The sequence below is a fragment of the Vombatus ursinus genome, unplaced genomic scaffold, assembly GCF_900497805.2.
Source record: "Vombatus ursinus unplaced genomic scaffold, bare-nosed wombat genome assembly UNPS02014793.1, whole genome shotgun sequence".
Classification (NCBI taxonomy): domain Eukaryota; kingdom Metazoa; phylum Chordata; class Mammalia; order Diprotodontia; family Vombatidae; genus Vombatus; species Vombatus ursinus.
Genome location: NW_020954571.1, coordinates 10,942,653 through 10,964,817, shown reverse-complemented (window position 1 = coordinate 10,964,817; position 22,165 = coordinate 10,942,653). Strand labels below are relative to the sequence as shown.

The 22,165-nt window shown below is 39.4% G+C and overlaps 1 protein-coding gene across 2 annotated transcripts in view; it reads left to right on the top strand.

Moving 5' to 3' along the window:
* The window catches only part of LRRC8A (leucine rich repeat containing 8 VRAC subunit A), a 37,688-nt gene that overhangs the window by 6,261 nt on the left and 9,262 nt on the right, over nt 1-22,165 (top strand). For both annotated transcript variants that reach the window (XM_027869476.1, XM_027869477.1), the window contains exon 3: nt 18,807-20,972. In XM_027869476.1, coding sequence (XP_027725277.1) covers nt 18,816-20,972 — 2,157 coding nt within the window. In that variant the 5' untranslated portion in view covers nt 18,807-18,815. The remainder of the gene's footprint in view (nt 1-18,806; nt 20,973-22,165) is intronic.

Genomic DNA, 22,165 nt, shown 5'->3' with positions numbered 1-22,165 from the left:
CTACCTCTAATAGGCTGTCACTGAGACCTAAGTTCCTTTTGATCCTGGGAAATGAGACCATTTCTTGTCCCTGGTTGGCCTAGGAGAGGGAGCTTTCTAGGCGATATAGTTGTAGGACCTGGAAATACTCAGGTAAACTCAAGAAGTATCTCTTGCTGATCTTCTTCTATAGCTAATTGGCAGAGGGGCTTTGAGCCTGACAGCTGCCCTTGTCTTGAAGCTTGGACAGAGAAAAGTGAGGTGGTATGTTTGTGTTTGGAATGCAAGGTAACTTTGGCTAAGGGGGGGAGTTGATAAGAGGAAGAGATTGGTGCTTCTTACTCAACATTCCCATCATGTAAATGCCAATGTTTCCTTCAGTAATTTTGCTAAAAAGGAAAACCTGTTTCAAGAGACTTGAATGCAGCTCTAAGAATCAGTTGAGAGCTAAAATTTGGCATGGGGTTGTAATCAGCTTTATCGAGAGGAAAGATCTCACTTCTGTAGTGAGCAGAGGGTGTGGCAATTCCTGGGGGTTCAAGGGAAGTGGGGAAAGGATCAAGTCAGGAAGCACTAGCCCCATCCCAGCTGGCTGACTCACCCCACAGTTGGGGGTGGGTGGCCTGGGGCTATCTATGTAGCGTTTGCGCGGAAGTTGCTCTTAGTGATGGCTGGTGGACTCTGCCTAAAGAACACAACCCTTCCTCTCTCTTTCAGCTCCGTCCACCTAGAAGGAAATGAAAGCAATGCCCCCATCAGCAGCTGCCTTTATGTCTTTCCAATTTGTAGGCATACATGGGAGGGATGGGGGAGTAGTGTGTATTTCTGTGTATTTCTGTGTTTGCTATTCCCTGTCCACAGCTGACTTCATTCTGGGTTAAGGACCAGGTGACCTAATCCCCTTTTCCAAGATATTGGCTTCTTAGAAATGATTCTTTCCTGGGAAAGTGTCACAGAAAGACAGCTGGAAATGAATTGTTCCAATCTTCCTTTTCTTTTAACTCTGAGTTAGAGAGGATTGGGGGATGGTAGCTTCTCCTCCTTGCCCTGCTAGGACAAGGGAATCTTTCTTGATCAAACTCTTTCTTTCTGCTTAAACAAAAGGGGCTCTGTGTGCTGTTTACTTGCCTTCAGGTAGCAAAGCCCAATCAAAAGTTCTGTTCAGGTGGGTTAGGAACCTGTTGCTTGGGGAACATTTGGGTGGTCTCTTTATTAGGAGCAGAATCCTATTCCTTTAACCCACAATCAAGTCTTGCTGGCTCTCCTGGATATAAATCCTAGAGAGACGGGCTGCAGGAAGGAGGGGTGGAAAACCAATAGCATTAGACTAATATTGTTGACATTTGAGTGTGACTTGAGTGTATACAAAAGCAGTAACTATCACAAGGTGACCAGAGCATTGCCTCATAGAGCTAAAATGGAGAGGAGATTTTTCTCCAGGTGTTCTTCTATGTGTGATTCTCCATTGCCCAGTGAGATAGTACCTGTGTACCTAGGGGTCCTGTCTCCATTCTGCCCCACTCTTGGAATCTTCCTTACTTTACCACTATGCCAATGTGACTACCCATTATGTTATCAGGTTTGGTGGCCTATGCCACCCAAGGTGCCCAGAATTAGTATAATATGTGTCATCTTCCTAGCAGCAATCTCAGATCTGTCTGTCTGTCTCTGTCTCTCTCTCTCTTCACAATCCCCACCCTATTTTCTACACAATTGAATTCGTCCCAGGTAAAGATTCTGAGTACATTAGGATTCATATGATATGTGTTGGAGTCTGATGCATCCCAAATGCATCAGTAGAGAGATTAGACTTTAAATTGTTCTGCCTTTCCTACTCTTATTCTCAAAGAATTCTGAGTGTGAGAAGAAGTCATCAAGGTCATTTCTTAGAAGGTGACCTGGGGACTGCTAGTGAACACAAAGGGTCTCCAGGTGGTCAGAGTCCTCAAGAATTAATATTTTTTAAAAGGACAGTCATAGATCTCTCTAGCAAAAACAGGCAGTTTACATACTGTTTTTTATTGGTGCCTCCCCAGAAGCAGCACCCATTTTCCCATTTGGAGGATTTTTTGCACAATTCTTGTGGGAATAGTTGTACCAAATGTCCCTGGAGACTTAGGCCTTGCTAAAGTGGCCTGTAAACTGAACATTTGAGAACTACTATATCCAAACAACACAAATTTGATAGGGGCCTAGGGAAAGAGAGTGACCCTACCTCAGCAGCTGGTTGGTTCGTGCCACTTTTATATATCTAAGAAGTTCTCCTCTGTAGCTGACTAATCCCACCTGCTGCCGTTTCAAAATACTGCTTAGAGATTTCTCTGTTCTATGCCATGACATTCTGGCTCGTTCTCCACCTTTTATTGATTGCTGCTGCCTCTTGCCTCCCTATCTACCCAGTGAGAGTCATGGTTTCATTAAGAACACTCTAGCATACTGGGAGAAATGGGGTCATCAACACTTTTTTTTTTTAATGAACTTAATGGAAATCAAGTAGCATCACTTTTTAAAAAAGATTGCCTACTCTTATTCTATCTAAAAATCCCTTCTAGGCCTGATACTTCCTCAGAGACCTTTCCTTCTTTTCCTTGTTTTCACTTTCCTCTCTTCCCAGTCTCTTCCCCTGCCTCACTTCTCATCTTCAAATGGATTATATTCTCTATCACCTGCAGGTGTCAGATACTGTGCTGGGCACTACATTGGGCAAATTAAGTGTCCATAACACAGTGTGGGGCCCATAACAAGGGTTCACTTAATGCTTGTTGAGTAGACATTGCCTTCCCTAACTCATAGGAGCTTTACAATCTAAAACTGACAGATGTAGTTCTGAGGGAATTAGAAATAATAGAAGAGCCAGTGAACTGAATTTTTCTTTCTTTCTTTTTTTTTTAAATATATATACTCCAGGTTCTGATCTTTTTTTCATTCTAGATCCTTTCTAAATCATTCTGTTTTTTGGAGCATGGTGTGAGTTTTCCCCAGAAGGGAACTAAGTCTTTTTTTTTTTTTGATTAAATAATTACTGATATCTCCTTTTTACATCATTTATATTTTCTAAGAGACCCCTCCCTTTTTCTCCTCCTAGAAAGCCATCTTTTTTTAACAAAGAAATAAGAAAAGGGGGAGAATAAGAGAACTTTTAAGAGGTAAGACATTTCCCCAATAGATAAATAGTCAAAGGATCTGAACAGTTTAAGAAAAAACAAACGATCAGTAACTACATGGAGAAAAATAGGGCAAATCACTAAAGAGATATAATGTAAGTTAAAACAACTATGAGATTTCATTCTATACCCATCAAATTGACAAAGATGAACAAGCCATTTTGATCTTTGGACTAAGAAGGTCCAAAGACAGATAGGTTCCCTGAATACCGAAATATTAACTGCATTTTGTCAATAGCAGAAAATTGGAAGAAAGTGGGTATATGTGGAATGGGTGACAGGCTTGAGCGCTGAACAAATCATAGCTTATTAGTGTAATGGAATGCTTCTGTACAGTAAGAAATGACAACTATGAGTAATTCAGGGGAACATGGGAAGACTTACACTAACTGATAATGGAGAAAGGAAGAGCAGAACAGTATTTGTGATGATTCCAATAATGTAAATGAAAACAACACTTAAAGGCAACCAAACTCAGATTTATTGAAGTGAATAATCTTGATCCTTAGATAAGATGAGCAACCACACAAAAAATGTTTAAACCAAAAAAAGTGTGAAAAATATGTTAGGTTGGATGAAGGTCAACAGGTACAGAATTGTGTCCATGTTATCAGACTTTGTGGCTCTGTTCTGCTTAACTGATTTTCCTTGTTATAAGGGAAGGTTCTATAGAGGTAGTGTGATTTAGTGGACAGAGTTTTGGCCTTGTTGCCTCAAAGAGTTGGGTTCTAGTCCTGCCTCTTACAGACTGGCTAGTTGACCCTAGGCAAGTCATTTAAACTCAGAGTGGCCCAGGAAACTAAGATTTATGTTGCAGAGTGATAGCACATCTGCATTGGTAGAGAGAATGCCTTATTTGAAGTTCCCAATAAAATCACAGATCCAGACCAAAAAATGGGAGAGTTCAATGGTCAGAGGAGTATATTGGCAAATGACTACGATTAAAAACAACAAAAGGGGGCAGCTAAGTGGCACAGTGATAGAAGCACTGGCCCTAGAGTCAGAAGGACCTGAGTTCAAATCTGGCCTCAGACACATAGCACTAGCTGTGTGACTCTGGGCAAGTCACTTAACCCCATTGCCTAGCCAAAAAAAAAAAACCAAACCCAACAACAAAAGGCATCAAAACTTTTTTTTTTAAGAGCTAATGGAGTTAAATCGGACCTTAAGATATTTGAGGGGTGCCTTGAGAAGCTGAGCTAGAGAAGAGAGAGAACAGAAGCAAAGGATAAGGCAAAAAGAGATAGTGATAGGGAAGGAAAGCCTTCTGGTAGAAAGAATGCTGGATGGTGGGTTGTGAGGATTAGGAAATTAGTGATGTATGAGGCAAGAACTGTCACAAAGGAGTAGTACCTAGTTCTTGACTTGACAACAGGTTTTGGGACCTGGTGAATAGGCAGATGGTGAATAGCTTGGTGAGTTATAGGGAGTGACCATGAGGAGCTTAGAAAACAGAAGTTGGTCTAAATCACTGTTGTTTAGAGAAATGCAAATTAAAACAACTCTAAGGTACCATCTTATACCTATCAGAGTGGCTAATTAATATTGACAGAAAAGGAAAAATATAAATGTTGGAGATTTGGGAAAATTGGAACACTAATGCATTGTAGGTGGAGTTGTGAACTGATCCAACCATTCTGGAGAGCAATTTGGAATTATGCCCAAAGGGCTATAAAACTGCATACCCTTGGATCCAGCAATACCACAGACTATACAAAAATATTTATAGCAGTTCTTTTTGTGATAGCAAAGATTGGGAAATAGAGGGGATGCCCATCAGTTGGGGAATGGCTGAACAAATCGTGGTATATGAATGTAGTAGAATACTATTGTTCCATAACAAATGATGAGCATGCAGATTTCAGAAAAACCTGGAAAGATTTGCACGAATTGAAGCTAAGTGAAGTGCACAAAATCAGGAGAACGTTGTGCACAGTAACAGCCGCATTGTGAGAGGATCAACTATGATAGACTTAGCTCTTCTCAGCAATACAATAATCCAAGGCGATTCTGATAGACTCATGTTGGAAAATGCTATCCACATCCAGAGAAAGAACTTTGAAGTCTGAATGCAGATCAAAGCATACTATTTTCTGTCCTTTTTTTGTTTCTGTTTTTTTCCTTTTGTTCTGATTATTCTTTCACAACATGACTAATGTAGAAGTATGTTTAACATGATTGTACATGTATAACCTGTATCAGATTGCTTGTCATCTTGGGGATGGGGGAGGGAAGGGAGGGAGGGTGAAAAATTTGGAACTCAGAATCTTACAAAAATGAATTTTGAAAACAATCTTTACATGTAATTCGAAAAAATAAAGTAGTATTAAGTGCAAAAAGAAAAAGGAAAACAGGAGCTGGGGAGAGGCAGTGAAGCTCAAGACTAACCTTTTGTGTTCAGTGTTCTCTCATCAGCCCTTCTCATTCATAGTGGCATCCCTGCCTCTCAGAGGTGGAAACTTTGACTAAGTGCCTGGTCCAAGGAGGTACTGCAATGGAGTAGGCTTGTCTGAATAGGAGCTGCCTGCTTCCCCCCCCACGCCCACGCACTCACTCACTCTACTCTGAGGGCAGACCATTGAGTGGGTGGAGAAGAATAAGGGATTTGGAATGTTGACCTTTTCCTTGAAATTGAAAGACTTTAACATGGAGTAGTCAGGGTACCCTTAGGATCTTTTAACGAATGACTGCTGTCTAAGGCTTTCTGCAAAGGGTGTCGAATTTTGACGTTGTTTCTTGGCAGAGCTGACATGGTTGTATATGTGAAGAAAGTATAGGGTTCAATTCAGTTCTGCCTTCTGAAGTAGCTTTGGATAACTTTTGTGTCTCCTGCCCTTTTATGATTCTTTTTTTACCCACTACTTCTTGTCCTACACATTTCCTAATGAGCATACCTTTTGTGTAAGTATGGAAGAGCTGGCCAAGATACAGGGAATGAATTCCTTGTCTGGACTGGCCTGATGGGAGAGTTTGGGAGGAAGGAGGCATCTGGACTTTGTGCAGTTGGTCAAGTTAAATATCTTGCAAGATTCTCCTTTCTGAGGTATCCTCTCCTCTGTGTCAGGAAGATAGACTCAGGAGTAACCTGTTGCTGGAACACCACAGCGGCCAGCTACAGTCTGTCCTCCAACCAGCATCATCATAATCATAATAGTATGGATCATTTGGGTTCAGTGCACTAACGATATACTTGTTTGCCTGTTTTTCCACAACCTTTCCAACATTTCTCTAGTGCTTTTATTTTTTACGAAGTGTATTATTTCATTTCAACTCTATAGTAATCTAATGAAGTAGGTAATGAAAAATAGACTCCAAATATACCATGACTGTCTCCAGGTTTTGTCTTATCTTTGAAACTTCAGACTGAAGTTACAGAGTGTAGTGGAATGAACACTGGATTAGGAAACACATGACAGGTTGGAATCCTGGCTCTGTCCTTCCTGCCCATGTGACTTTGGACAGGTGACTTCACTTCTTTTGAGTTTCCTTTATTTCTCTCTGAATTTAGAGGTCGGACTGCTCCGTGATCTCTAGGACTCCCTTCTGGTTCTATGGCCTGTGGCTTGTAGTTGAGCATTTCTAATGTGCTTGATTCCTGTCCTACGTCTTTCTATTCCAGGTCGACAAGCCAGTGGGCTTCTTGTTCACAAGAGCTAAGGGCCCTGCCCCTTGATTTCAGGACTAATATTCCTTAAGCCACTGCCACTAAGAAATCATGCTATTGGGTTTTTTATCTTTTAAAATGTTTATTGATATCTGTTTTCTTTACTTCACCTTCATTTCTTGATATAGTCCTCCCTTCTCCCTTCCCTGATGGCCATCCCTTATCTCCTTATAACAAAGGATTAAAAAAAGAAAAAGAAAAAGTTCAGCAAAACTAACCTAACACAACACATCATCCAAACTATATGCAATATTCCACGCCCATAGTTTTCTCCTCATCCTGCAAAGAAGAAAGGGAGGTAGCTAGCATTTATAGAACTCTTTAAGGTTTGCAAAGCACTGTACCTTTGCTGTCTCATTTCTCAAATCTCTTTTTGGGGGGCCAAGGGTAAAATGTTAACAGTTTTTGAACCAAATGTGGGAAGGCTGAAAGAAGGAACTTACTCTACCACTAGAACCTGGGTGCAGGAACACTGGCAAAGCATTTAGCTATGTAATTCCTCTATTTCTCCCTCTGGACAGTGGGATTGGGAAAACCATATTCTCTCTTAATCCAGGATTTGTCCAAGATGAAAGAACAGTTCTCTAAGTACTTGATACTAAAGTGAAGACAGGCTAGGATGACATTAGGGAACAGCATTAAGGAGCTTTCTTGGATTTGGTAAAGAGATTTCTGACACAAAGATTATATGAAAGCACATTCTGAATTACTAATAAGAGAAATGCAAATCAAAACAACCCTGAGGTTTCACCTCATACCAGAAAATTAGCAAAGATGACAGAAATGTGAACAGGGGCCTTAGAGACAAATCATTCATTTTTCAGATGAGGAAACTGAAGCTTAGAAAGGAAGTGACTTGAAGTTTTTCTTGAGACCTAGAGTGGTGGCAGGGTTTCTGTTGTTAAACTAGAAATGGGGGCTTTATTTTCCAGTCTTTCCCAAAAGTTGTTGGGATTAGAGACACTGGACTTGAATGACTATCTGAACATAAATGAAAAAATCAAACCCTGGGATCCAGTGTAACCTATCTTTCCACATCCTCTCAGAGTTTCCTAGGTGAATGAGTTAGTCAACAAACAACACCAACGGTTCTGGTCACAGCCTAATATTTGTGTAGGTGCATGTTTATGCCGTGTTTCCTGGACAAGCCTACAAGTCAGGTAGGAAAGTATATACATGGCCCCTTTCTGGGGCAACGCCAGACTGCCTAAGAGAGAAACAGGAGTGGTGGGCCCCAAAACATGAATAAACTTAGGTTTTAGCTAGTATCTCTACAAGATGACCCAGTTATACTGGGCCTCAAGTCAAGCAAAAGCTTGTAGGCTCTTTGCCATATAGGAGAGGATTATAGCCCCAGCACCATGGTCCTTGATTCTTTGCCCTTAGGCTCAAAAAAAAGAAAAATCAAAATATCCTATTCATATAAGTTAGCCCATCTTTTGCATAGCTCCTTGGAGGTCAAGATGGCTGGGACTTTTACACTTAGTAGATGTAAAATCATGAGGAAGTCACTTTTCATGAGGCTCTGTGAGCCTCAGTTTCTTCATTTGTAAAATTGGAAAAAAAATAATACTTTTACTATTTGTTTTGGTGCTATAAGGAAAGTTTACAGAAGAAGGTTTACAAAGCTCAATTGAAGTGCTCCGTAAATAAGACGTATTTCAGTAGGTCTGTGATTTCATTGACGTGGGCACTCCTTTTATTAGTACAGATTGCAACCCATCTTCACCTTTTAATCCTGTATGATTTGTATCCATGTCTTTCCATTATGGTCTCCAGCAGGTCCACCTGCCTTATTCTTCTGGACTTCCCCTAGATTCCTTGAATTTATTTGAATACGAGTGGTACATTCCAGCTGCCTCAATCTTGCGCCACAAGTGTTCTATCTCCTTTTCCAGGTTGCATTTCTCTAAATAATAGCCTTGATTTTTAAAATAGGTTTTTATTTTCCTTCCCTCTACCCCTTCCAGATAGACATCCTTTATAAAAAGAAAAAAGAAGATGAAAAGAAGTGCTACAAAACTAACTATAATGGAAAAGTCTCATGTTATATGCAGTATTCCATATCCATGGTCCCCTATTTCTTCAAGAAGCTGGGGGTCAGGAAGAGGGGTACTGGGAGGTAGGGGAGGGTAGTCGCTTCTTTGGGGCCCAGCTTGGTTCTTTTAAATTTTGCCTCTTTCAGTTTCTCTTGCTTTGTTGTTGTTTCTATTTATGTTGTTGTCGTTTTGTACATCAGTGTTAATGTTCTGCTTATTTCCCTCTGCACTAGTTCCTAGAAGTTTTTCCCTGCTTTTCTTCTATGTATTATTTATCATTTCCATTGTTTCTTACAGCACAGTAATATCCCATCACATTCCTGGACTACATGTTGTTTAACCATTTCCCAATCAGTAGGCATCAACTTTGTTGCCAATTTTTTTTGCTGCCAGAAAAAGTGCTGCTTTTGTGGTGTATATGGAGATCCTATGATCCTTTCTTTTTGTCTTTGACCAACTGGAGGCATGTGCCTAGCAGTGAAATCTTTGGTCAAAGGGTATGGCTATTTTAGTCACTTTTTTTTGCACGATTCCTATTGCTCTCCAGAATATGTAACACTTTGGAGCTCTATTAATAATATGTTAATGAGCCCATCTTTCCACAATCCTTCCAACATTAGCTATGTACATTTTTGGTCATCTTTATAAATTTTCTGGGTGAGATAAAACCTCGCTTTTGATTTTCATTTCTCTTATTAGTAATTTGTTGCATTCTTTCATATGGTTGTTAATAGTTTGCAATTCTTTTGAGAACTATTTGGCCATTTAACCAACGGAAGATAATGATATCTTTTAAATGCAGTTTCTCCTGCGTAATTCTTCATTGAGACTATGCTACAACCTAATCGTATTCACCACATGCTATTGCCCTTTATGTGACCTGCAGTTTTGATTCCTAAGACTGTTGTGCTTTATAATTTATAGCCATCACAGTGCCTGGCCCATAGTAGGATTTGATAAATGTGCATTGATCTATTGATTGAGGGATGAGTAGAAGAATATTGGTGTTTAAAAGATGGATTTTCTTTTAGGAAAAAGCCAGAATTACTGGAGGCACCATGCAGTTTCCGAAACTATCTTCAGCCTGTTCTTATTTTCCTCTTCAAAACTGGGCATTGTCCTCCATACATACACTGATTAACAAACTACAGGCTGTGTCCATTCAACTTCATAGCATAGTAGCAACAGGCATTTCTTATTCATGTGTTTGCTTGTTTTTTTCTGTTTGAATAGTTAGGCTGAACCCTTGAATGATTATTGATCTCATCTAGGAACTTTCTAGTCTGTTTTGGAGCCAGTTTGATTGAATCAGTTGAACTTTTGTTGAAAATGATGATAGTTTGAGTTTGCTTCATTCCATTCCTTTATCCATTCCCCATTTTTCTGCCTCAGTAGCTTGTTTTAAATAAATTTAGATTGGAACTATTTTACTTATATACCATACCTTCTTTTTGTTTTTATTTCTTCTTTGCTGAAATTGTTGATTCTATGGTAACAAAACCTTTTGTATCCATTTCCCTTTCTTTACACACACATGACCACAATCCTAGTTCTGAACTTAATCACCTAGACTATTGAAATATCAAATCATTGCTCTCCTGCCTTCAATTCATTCCCCATACAGCTTTCAAACAGATATTCCTAAAGCCTAGGTCTAATCATATCTTGCCTTTACTCAAGTACCATCTGTGGCTCTTTTTTGCCTCAGATAAGATACTATCTCCTCTGTTTAGAATCTAAAGCCCTTCAAAGCTAACTCCAGTCTATCTTTCCAGGCTTTTTTGCCTTTGTTCTTCTTCAAAAACTCTGTGTTGAAGTCAGTCTTCTTGCTATTTGCCATTCCTGATATTCTGTCTTTTGCCTTCAGAGAGGCTGCACCTCAAGCCTGGAGTACTTGTACTCCACTTCCACCACCTGGAATCCTTAGGTTTCTTGAAGACAGCTCTGGGGCCACCTTTTACTCTAGGGTTTTCCTGATCTCTTCATTTTTTAGTAGAATACATATACATTCCTATTATACATATTTTCACATCAGTCATGTTGTAAGGAAGAATTAGAACCAATAGGAGGAACCACAAGAAAGAGAAAACAAAACAGAACAGAAGGAAAAAAAGAATAGTGAATAGTATGCTTCGATCTGCATTCAAACTCCGTAGTTCTTTTTTTGGATATGGATAGCATTTTCCTTATTTCACTCTTTATGAGCTCATATAAATCTTTCCATGCTTCTCCATATTCATCCCATGCATCTTTTCTTATAGCACAGTAATATTCCATTACATTCATGTACTATCATAATTTGTTTAGCTGTTCCCCAGTCAGTGGGCATCTACTTTGTTCCTACTTCTTAGCTATCATAAAAAGTGCTGCTAAAAATGTTTTGGAGTTTATGGGGACTTTTTTCTTATCAATGCCTTCCTTGGGTTATAAGCCTAGTAGTGGAGTGTCCGGTTCAAAGGGTATGGGCATTTTAGTCTTTATTTATATAATTCCAATTTGCTTTCCCTAATGGTTGTGCCATTTTACAGCTTCACCAATAATGTATCAGAGTGTCTGTCTTTCCACAACTCTTCCAATATTTACTGTTGCCATTTTTGGTAATTTTTGCCAATTTGCAGGGTATGAGGTGAAACCTAAGAGTTGTTTTGATTTACGTTTCTCTTATAATTAGTGATTTGAAGGATTTTTTCATGTGACTTTGAATATTTTACAATTTTTCCTTTGAGAACTGTTTGTTCATATCCTTTGACCATTTATCTATTGAGAAGTAGCTATTAGCCATATATAAAGATGTATATATATATGTATGTATGTATATATATATAAATTCTTTATATATCATGATACTAAACTCTTATCAGAGAAATTTGATACAGAGATTTTTTTCCCATTCTACCACATCCTTTCTTATCCTAGATGCATTAATGTTGTCTATGCAAAAGCTTTTCCTTTTCAAGTAATCATTATTTTATTTTTGTAAATTATTATTTACAATTATTTATTATTTATACAGTTATATACATACAATTATTTTATCTTTTGTAATTTCTTCTATCTCTTGTTTGGTTAAAAATATATCTCCTACCCATAGCTGTGAGAAATACATGATCTGTTTCTTTTCTAATTTTTTTATATTATGGTCTTTCATATTAAGGTCGTATATGCATTTAGAATGTATTGTGGAGTGTGGTATAAGGTGTTGGTCTAAGCCTAATTTCTGCCAGAGTGCTTTCCAGTTTTCCCAGCAATTTTTATGAAATAGGGAATTTTTCCTTAGGTAACTTATTTTTTCTACTTTATTAAACACTGGGTTATTGAGTTCTATTATTTCCGAATCTCCCTTGTCCGTTCCATTGTTCTCTCTCTCAATTTTTTAACCACGTGTTTTGATGACTGCTCTTTTATAATATAGTTTGAGGACTAGAAGTGTTATTTTCTCTTCACTATTACTTCTTTTTTGTTATTTCCCTTGATATTCTAGATCTTTTGTTTTTCCAAATGAATTTTGTTATTATTTTATCAAGTTCTGAGAAATATCCTCTTGGTAAAATTTGATTGGTATAGAATTAAAAGTATAAATTAATTTGGGTAGTATTGTCATTTTTATTATAGCCCTAAGCACTGAATATTCCTCCAGCCATGTAGGTTGTTCTTTCATTCTTTAAGGAGCAGCTTTGTAACTGAATTGAATATATACAAGTTTTTGGTGTGCTTTGGGAGATTGTTTTCCTGATAGTTTCTGGATATGGTAGTTATTTGGAATGAGATTTCCCTTTCTATTATGGCTTCTTGTGTTTTGTTATTATTATATAAAAGTACTGTTGATTTTTGATGATTTATTATGTAACCTACAACTTTGCTGAAGCTATTAATTGCCTCAGTTAGTATCTTTGCTGATTTCCTGGGGTTTTCCAAGTAAATCATCACAACATCAGCAAAACAGATAGTTTTGTTTCCTGTTTACCTATCTTTATTCCTTTCTCTTGTCTTATTGCTATTGCTAGCATTTCCGGAACTATATCAAACAATAGTGAAGAGAGTGGGAATCTTTGCTTCATTCCTTTATTTATTTATTTTTTAAGGCAATTGGGGTTAAGTGACCAGGGTCACACAGCTAGTAAGTGTCAAGTATTTGGTCTGAGGCTGGATTTGAACTCAGGTCCTCCTGATTTCAGGGCCGGGCTCTATCCACTGCGCCACCTAGCTGTCCCCTTCATTCCTTTATTGGAAAAGGTTCTTGTATATCCCCATTACATATGATGTTTGCTTTTGATTTAAGATAGATGCTTTTTTGTGATAGTACAAAAAGATCCCTCTATGCCTGTATGATTTATGAGGTTTTTAGCATAGAAAGAGTGTTGTACCTTGTCAGAGGCTTTTTCTGCATCTGTTGAGATGATCATGTGGTTTTGGATATTTGAGTTTTTAATATGACTAATTATGTTGATTGTTTTTCTAATGTTGAACCATCCTTGTATCCCTGGTATAAATCCCATTTGATCATAATGAATAATTTCTTGGATAAATTGCTGCAATCTGTTTGATAGGATTTTATTTGAGATTTTTGAATCAATATTCATTAATGATATTGGCCTGTAGTTTTCTTTCCATGTGTTATTGTTCCCTAGTTTTTAAGTGTTAGGAATATACTTATCTCATAAAAGGATTCTGGTAGAGTTTTTTCTTTCCTTCTTTGTTAATTTTTGAGGACAACTTGTGAAGTATGAGTACTAACCATTTTTAATAAGTTTGATAGAATTCTCCTGTGAATCCATCAAGTCTAGGGTTTGTTTTTTCTTTTTTCCTTTTGATAGTTACTTTACAGCTAGATCTATTTCCTTTTCTGAAATTGACTTTTTTAAAGATCTCTATCTGGTATTTTGACAGCTTGGACATTATATATTTTTGAAAGCATTTCTATATTTCTTTTGTGTTCTCTGTTTTTAGCATATAACTGTGTATAATATGTTTCTTCTGGCTTTGCTGTGATTTCACCTTGGCCATTTGCTATTTTATTGATTTTGTGCTCGCTTCTTTCTATTCACTTAGCTAAAGATTTGTCAATTTCATTAATCTTTTTTTAAATCAGCTTTTAGTTTTATTTATCATTTCTAGGGGTTTTTCATTTGCAATTTAGCTATTTCCCCTGTAATTTTTTAAAATAACTACTCTTTTGTGCTTATTTTAGGTTTATTTATTTGTTGATTCTCTTAATTTTTTTAAATGCACGTTCAGTTTTTTAACTTCTTTTTTTATTTTGTTAATGTATGATTGTAACGATATGATTTTTCCCTGAGGACTGATTGAGCTATAGCATAGAGATTTTAATACATTTTTTAAGAATTGCATCAAATAAATTAATGCTTTTTGTTGTCACTTTCCAATAATTCTTCCCTATAGAACCTTCCCTTACACAAAAGAAAAACAGTTCAGCAAAACAGAGACCTAAGCCATGTCTAATAGTAATGTACCCCTTTAAAACTACCCTACCATTTCTCCATCAAGAGAAAGGAAGTTGTTTTACCATTATTCCTCTTGAATGAAGATTGATTATTACATTAATTTGAATTAAGTTCTTTTAGTGTTTTATTTCTCATCATTGTATTCATTATTCATATTATTCTTTAGTTCATCAGCCTCATTAGCTCCCATGATCTTCACCTTCATTAGACACATAGGGCAGTCACACCCTCGATCTCATCATCATCCCCTACATCTGTTCTACCTCTTCTATCTATAACTCTGAAATTCCTGTGCCTGACCACAACAACCTGTCCTTTCGGCCCTCTCTGTGCTTCACCCCTCCTAAATCCATTCTCTGTCCTCACCCCAACCTCCAGACTCATTCTGCTTTTTCATGCTATCATTCCTATCCTGGCTTTGCTTCAGTTCAATCTTTATGCTGTCTTGGACCCTGGAATCCCTTGTTCCACTGCCCTAAGGCATGCAGCTCATTCCTTTCTAGACCAGCATCTTCCTTTTCTGCTTCTGCTTACACACTGCTAAACACTGCTAGAGGAAGTCACCCAGTCATGGTTTATATATAAAGCCATACCTTTATATGTAAAGCTCTAAGTTTCTATTATGTACAGCTTGGGCTTTGCAGTTTATTTGTTTTTTAGATATATAATAGATTTAGCACAGTAATCCTAACGCTGTCCTGCTTCTCTGTGTCTCTGAACTTTCTTCTATGTGTTTTATTATTATTTTATTGATTCACTTTTCTTTTTTTGGCATCACTATTACTATACCCAACTAGTCTGGGTCCTCATTCCTGCTTTTCATGGAGTATTGGCAAGAGCTTCCTAATGGCTCTTGCTACTCTCCAGTATTTCTTCCACATGGATGCTAAAGTGATAGTCCTCGAGCTTAAGAAGCATCAGAGGCTCCCTTTGGAATAGAATACAAATGCCTCTATTTGGAATTTAAAGCCCTTCCCAATCTGGCTTCAACCTATCTTCTGATAGGCTGATTACACATTACCCGCCACCATGCGGTCTAGGGTCCAGCCAAACTAACCTGCTTGCTGTTTTCCTACCATAGTATTGCATCTCCTGCATCCACGCCTTTCTTTGTACAGGCTGGCCTCTCCCTACCACCCACCATGTTTGTATTGCCCTCCCTCTTCACTTCAGACTTCTGGAACCAAGCTTATCCGAGGTACCACCTCCTTCAAGAGGCCTTTCTCCATTTCCTCAGTTGTTAGTTCATATCTCTTCCCCTAGTCATTCATTGTGTATTCACTTTGTACATATGTTATATTTACTCATTTGTGAATATATTGTATGCCTGTAATAGAATATTAGGTTCTTTGAGGACAAGCTGTCTATAGCACCTGACACCTAAAATGCTTGTTAATTGGTCATCAGAAAACCTGTGAGTCATCCTTCATTTAGCTACAAACTTCTATCTTCTTTTTTTTTTTTTATGAAGAGAATATTAATATTTATACAGTTTGGTTTCTCTAATATTTTTCCTGCGATCTTTGAACAAGGATCTCATATTTAGAGTACCATCAGTTAAGTTTGTGTTTATCTCTAATCTAAAAACCACATAATTCTTACCCTGTCCTTTGCCTCCTTATTCACTATTCCACACTGTCAGGAAGTAGAAAGGCACTTCTCATGATTGAGGGCCATTTTGTTTTTTTCTTCATTTTATGAGTGGTCAAGGCCAAAGATTTTGTCACCTTGGGGCTTCTCTGTACTTAGCTAGGCTGGTCCTCTGTGCTCCAAGCCCAAATTCAAAGCCTTTCCAGCTTGGCAGATTCTGCTAGAGCATATGTTCTATAGTAACTTTTTGAGTGCCCTAGGTTAACTCCAGGCCATTATGAGGCATTAGAATAGGGCTTTTATAGCTATTGTAATAATTATTATTAATTATATATGATAATTAGTAGCCTCTAATGTCCTTTCTAGCTCCATTATTATTATTATTATTATTATTATTATTAAATTATATTTTTTTAATTGTGAGAATAGCTTCTTAAAGATATTGTGTTGTATAAGGAGGAATCCGACAGCCTGACTGAGGGCATCCCATGTATACTTGATGCATCCAAAAGAGGCAGGCATTTGAAAGAGATGGACAGTTATCCTTTGAACCTTAATCTCTTTCCTTCCATGTTCTAGCCAAGGGAGGGATACGAGAAGAAAACCTGTTGGATTTTGCCCTCTTGACTTTATTGAGAGCAATGTTTCTCCTTTACCAGTTTGCTCAGTTCATGTTGCTAATTTAAGTGAGCCCATCCAAAGTTGCTTCTCTCACTGATGTTAACAACAGTAGCCAGGAGGATTGAACTGTCCTCCCTCAAATTTGTGCTGTAACCAAGCTTCCTAGCTTGTCCTGATGTCAGATTTCCTATCCTCCTTTAAGGAAACTACCCAGGATGACTTGACATAATAATCAAACCAGGTCTATCCCCCCTGATGAACTGAGCAGAGAGAGCTGCTCCCAAATATCCATGGAGAGACTTTGCTCCATTAGATTAATTTTCTTGACTGAGTCCACCAAAATTATTGCTCTCTCGTTGTACTTTTCTGGATACATCACCGCAAAACAAAAGAACTTTGGGTTATTTCTTGGATTTTATGATCTTCATCCATCCATTAAATAAGGATAAAGTACCTGAGAGCTGAAGAAGGGAACCAGTTTCTTCATTAGAAACTTGAATTTAGCTTAGACCTAGTCCCTCTTTTTCTATTTCATACCTTCTTTCCCCATCCCCCAACCTTCTTTAAGAAGGCTGAGCAATTGTAACCACATCCTTCCCAGGGACACCCACCCCACCTTCAATGTTGGCGCCCTGTCTGAGAGAGTCAGGGAGGAGACCTGCTTGAACGTCAGGGTAGCTGGCTCATGTTACTCAAATCTCTGGTTTTAGGACTTTTCAGGTGACTTAGAGCATGCTGGCAACTCCTATTATCTGTGTTCTCTGCACTATGGACTTCATGAGTGACTCTTCCTGGCACGTGTTTAAATTCTAGATATTGTTTTAGATGGAGGCTGTGGGAGTTACGGGTCAAGAGTAAGAGTGGGATCTTTGCCTTTTAGTGGAAGGTGGGGCCGAATGATTCAGCAAGTTGTAGAAGGGCTGGTTTCCCCACAGTGTAGGTAGCTCAAGGAAGCCCATCCCTGTTATTAGAGATCTTGCTACCATCCTGTGGATTCACAAAGCCATTCCTGGGTGACTCTCTCCTCTAGTCCTTTTCCTGGAATGACTTAGCCTTCATTCACTCTGCTTATGACTTAATTAAGCCCTCCAAGGACAGGGTAGACATCCAGCTCTAGAAGCCACCAGGTCAGGGGGGTGGTGTATGCTAGCCTTGCCACGACCTGGCGCCTGGAAACCTGTGATCTTGGCTTTGGTAGCCTCGAGAATCAAGGCTTCTGGCATCTGTTTTTTTCTGCCATCTTGGCTAACGGCACCTTGATCAACTGCCTCAGTTCCTGTCTGTGTAACCTGAGTTCCTCTCTTTTTTCACCCTTGTCCTTCACAGTCATCTTAGCCTATCGTAGGTGTGTTGAAGATATGAAATACTTAGGACAGCTTGAAGGAAGGTGATGTTTGAATAAAGATTATTTTGTTGTTGTTATTTTTGTTAGAGTGGCCAAATTCAAATTACCTAGACATTTTCCTCTCACCTAAAAGTGTTGGTTGTCTTGAAACAGATCTCTTGGAACGAAATGAAGGTATATTAAACATTCTTCTTGGGTTATCTAGGAGAAGAGTACTTAGAGATAAGGAAATAGACTAGATGTTCTTCTGGTGTTACTCCTAATCATTTGAATGTTTAATTCATTTTCTCTTTTTTTGAGTTAGTAGAAAGCAAGATTCAGGTTGGACAGAATCTTTTGGATTTTCCTTTCTTGTTTTTTGTTTTGTTTTTTTTTTTTTAATTTTTTTGGGGGGCAGTTAGGCAATGGGGTTAAGTGACTTGCCCAGGGTCACACAGCTAGTAAGTGTTATGTATCTGAGAGAATCTTTTGTTAAAAGTGACATCTGGATCCTTTTGGTTGACACAGAAAAATTATTCTTAATATGAAGAGGAAATAGAACCAAAGGAAGTTCATTTGTTAGTTGTGGCCTAATGATTAAAAGCCCTCGTGGATAGAATCTCCCATTACAAATTGGGAAACCAGGTGTAATTTTTGTCTCTGCCTCTGATTTTTACTGTGTGTTCACAGACAAATCACCTAACTTCTCATTCTTGTTTTCTCCTCTGTAAATGGGGTAAAGGTCTTTTGTCTTTTTGGTTTCCCTAGCAAGTCTTTAAGTTCCTCTAAGAGAAATGTTATTTAAATGATAAAGATGTGATTCTTATTTAGACTTAAAGTAGAATTTAAAACAATTGGTCTGTTGTCTCACTCTAACTTAGTCCTAGACCATTTGCTAATAACACTTCTGGGGGAAACCAGGCTGCCCTTTGCCAATAATACCTGCCTGTGGATTCCTTTCAGGTTTAAACCATGATTCCTGTCACTGAGCTCCGGTACTTTGCTGATACTCAGCCAGCTTACCGAATTCTGAAGCCATGGTGGGATGTCTTCACAGATTACATATCCATTGTCATGCTGATGATTGCAGTATTTGGGGGGACCCTTCAGGTCACCCAGGACAAGATGATCTGTCTCCCTTGTAAATGGGTTACTAAAGACTCCTGCAATGATTCCTTTCAAGGTTGGTCTACTCCTGCCCCGGATTCCACCTATTACAACTCTACAATCCTTACATCTCCAGACCCAGGGCCCAAAGGAATCAAGTATGACCTCGATCGGCATCAGTACAACTATGTAGATGCGGTATGCTATGAGAACCGGCTCCACTGGTTCGCCAAGTATTTCCCCTATTTGGTGCTGCTCCATACACTTATCTTCTTGGCCTGCAGTAACTTCTGGTTCAAGTTTCCCCGGACCAGCTCCAAACTGGAGCACTTTGTCTCTATCCTGCTTAAATGTTTTGATTCACCTTGGACTACCCGGGCACTCTCAGAGACAGTGGTGGAGGAGAGTGACCCTAAGCCAGCCTTTAGCAAGATGAATGGCTCTATGGACAAGAAGTCATCAACTGTGAGTGAAGACGTGGAGGCTACTGTGCCCATGTTACAGCGGAGCAAGTCAAGAATTGAGCAAGGCATTGTGGACCGGTCAGAGACGGGAGTATTAGACAAGAAGGAAGGGGAGCAGGCTAAAGCTCTCTTTGAGAAAGTGAAGAAATTTCGGACTCACGTGGAGGAAGGGGACATTGTCTACCGCCTCTACATGCGGCAGACAATCATCAAGGTGATCAAGTTTATACTGATCATTAGCTACACGGTGTACTATGTCAACAACATCAAATTTGATGTTGACTGTACCGTAGACATTCAGAGCCTAACGGGCTACCGCACGTACCGCTGTGCCCACCCTCTAGCCACTCTCTTCAAGATCCTGGCCTCTTTCTATATTAGTCTGGTGATCTTCTATGGCTTGATATGCATGTATACACTATGGTGGATGCTCCGGCGCTCCCTCAAGAAGTACTCATTTGAGTCCATCCGGGAGGAGAGCAGTTACAGCGACATCCCTGATGTGAAGAATGACTTTGCCTTCATGTTGCACCTTATTGACCAGTATGACCCTCTTTATTCCAAGCGCTTTGCTGTCTTCCTCTCAGAGGTGAGTGAAAATAAGTTACGGCAGCTGAACCTCAACAATGAGTGGACATTGGAGAAGCTGAGACAGCGGATCACTAAGAACTCCCAGGATAAGCTGGAGTTGCACCTCTTCATGCTAAGTGGGATTCCGGACACAGTCTTTGATCTCATTGAGCTGGAGGTGCTCAAGCTGGAGCTCATCCCTGATGTAACCATCCCTCCCAGCATCGCCCAGCTCACCAGCCTCAAGGAGCTTTGGCTGTACCACACAGCAGCCAAGATTGAGGCCCCTGCCCTGGCCTTCCTGAGGGAGAACCTCAAGGCCTTGCACATCAAGTTCACTGACATCAAAGAGATCCCTCTGTGGATCTATAGTTTAAAGACCTTAGAAGAGCTCCACCTGACTGGTAACCTGAGTGCGGAGAACAACCGTTATATTGTGATCGACGGTCTGCGGGAGCTGAAGCGGCTCAAGGTCCTGCGGCTCAAGAGCAACCTGACCAAGCTGCCGCAGGTGGTCACAGATGTGGGGGTCCACCTCCAGAAGCTGTCCATCAACAATGAAGGGACCAAGCTCATTGTCCTCAACAGCCTGAAGAAGATGGTGAACCTGACAGAGCTGGAACTGATCCGCTGTGACTTGGAGCGCATCCCCCACTCCATCTTCAGTCTCCATAACCTGCAGGAGATCGATCTGAAGGACAACAACCTCAAGACCATAGAAGAGATCATCAGTTTCCAGCACCTGCATCGCCTCACCTGCCTTAAGCTGTGGTACAACCAAATTGCCTACATCCCCATCCAAATCGGGAACCTTACCAACCTGGAGCGTCTCTACCTGAACCGCAACAAGATAGAGAAGATCCCTACCCAGCTCTTCTACTGCCGCAAGCTACGCTACCTGGATCTCAGTCACAACAATTTGACCTTTATTCCTGCTGATGTCGGACTGCTACAGAACCTTCAGAATTTGGCTGTGACAGCCAACCGGGTAAGTTTATGGTAGAAATAAGGGGGTGGGAGAGCTTGAGATGAAGCAGGTGATGGCATTTCTCATCCTATAGCACCTTAGATTTTACAAATTATTTTCCTCACCGTGACCCCAGGAAGTAGATAGTAGGGTTAAATACTATTATTCTCATTTTATAGATGAAAGAACCAGAAGGTCAGGTAAAGAGATATGCACAAGGTCATGCAACCAAGGAGGTGTCAGAAGCTGAATTCAAATACAAGTTTCCTGACTCCAGTTCCTGTGTTTTCTATTATACTTTGCTGGTCAAGAAGTGTATTTTTAGGGGCAGCTAGGTGGTGCAGTGGATAGAGCTCCAGTCTTGAGTCAGGAGGACCTGAGTTTAAATCTGGCCTCAGACACTTGACACTTACTAGCTATGTGACCCTGGGCAAGTCACTTAACCCCTACTGCCTCAAAAAAAAAAAAGAAGAAGTGTATTTTTAGACAGGAGCTTGTGAAAGCTTGAATACATAAAATAATTTGGTCTCAATGAATATTGGAGGGAGATACAAGAATAGTAGAAGACCTAGTCAGTTCCCTCAAGGAGATTACCGACATAGAAAGTGGGTAGGACTAATGAAAAGTTTTAGTAAGACATTTTAAACGTCACTCTAGTACAGAGTGGGCCCAGTGCAGAGGAGCCTATACAGTTAATGTAAGGTCAGTGAGATGGGTTAATCAGGATTTTGAAAGTGACCTTTTTTTTTTTTTTTTTAAAGAATCTTGGCAGAAGGGACAGCTGGGTAGCACAGTGGATAGAGCTCCCACCTTGGAGTCAGGAGGACCTGAGTTCAAATCTGGCCTCAGACACTTGACAATTACTAGCTGTGTGACCCTGGGCAAGTCACTTAACCCCAGTTGCCTAAGCAAAAAAAAAAAAAGAATCTTGGCAGAGAGAACAGAGGGATTTAGATTAACCAAAAGGAATAGGGAGCTTAATTCATACCAAAAAAAAAAAAAAATGACATGTCTGTGATTGTTTCTTTGCCTTTTCCTAGGAATTACATTTCTCAAAAAGCATAGATGAAACATAGAGAATTAAGAGTTGTGTAACTGGTTACCTCAACAATAAATTGTTGGCTTGATTGAGAGTCTGGGCAAATTTACTACTTCTTCAGGTTTAGTTATCTGTCATAGAGGTCCTTCATCTGGGATCTATGGACCCTCAAGGG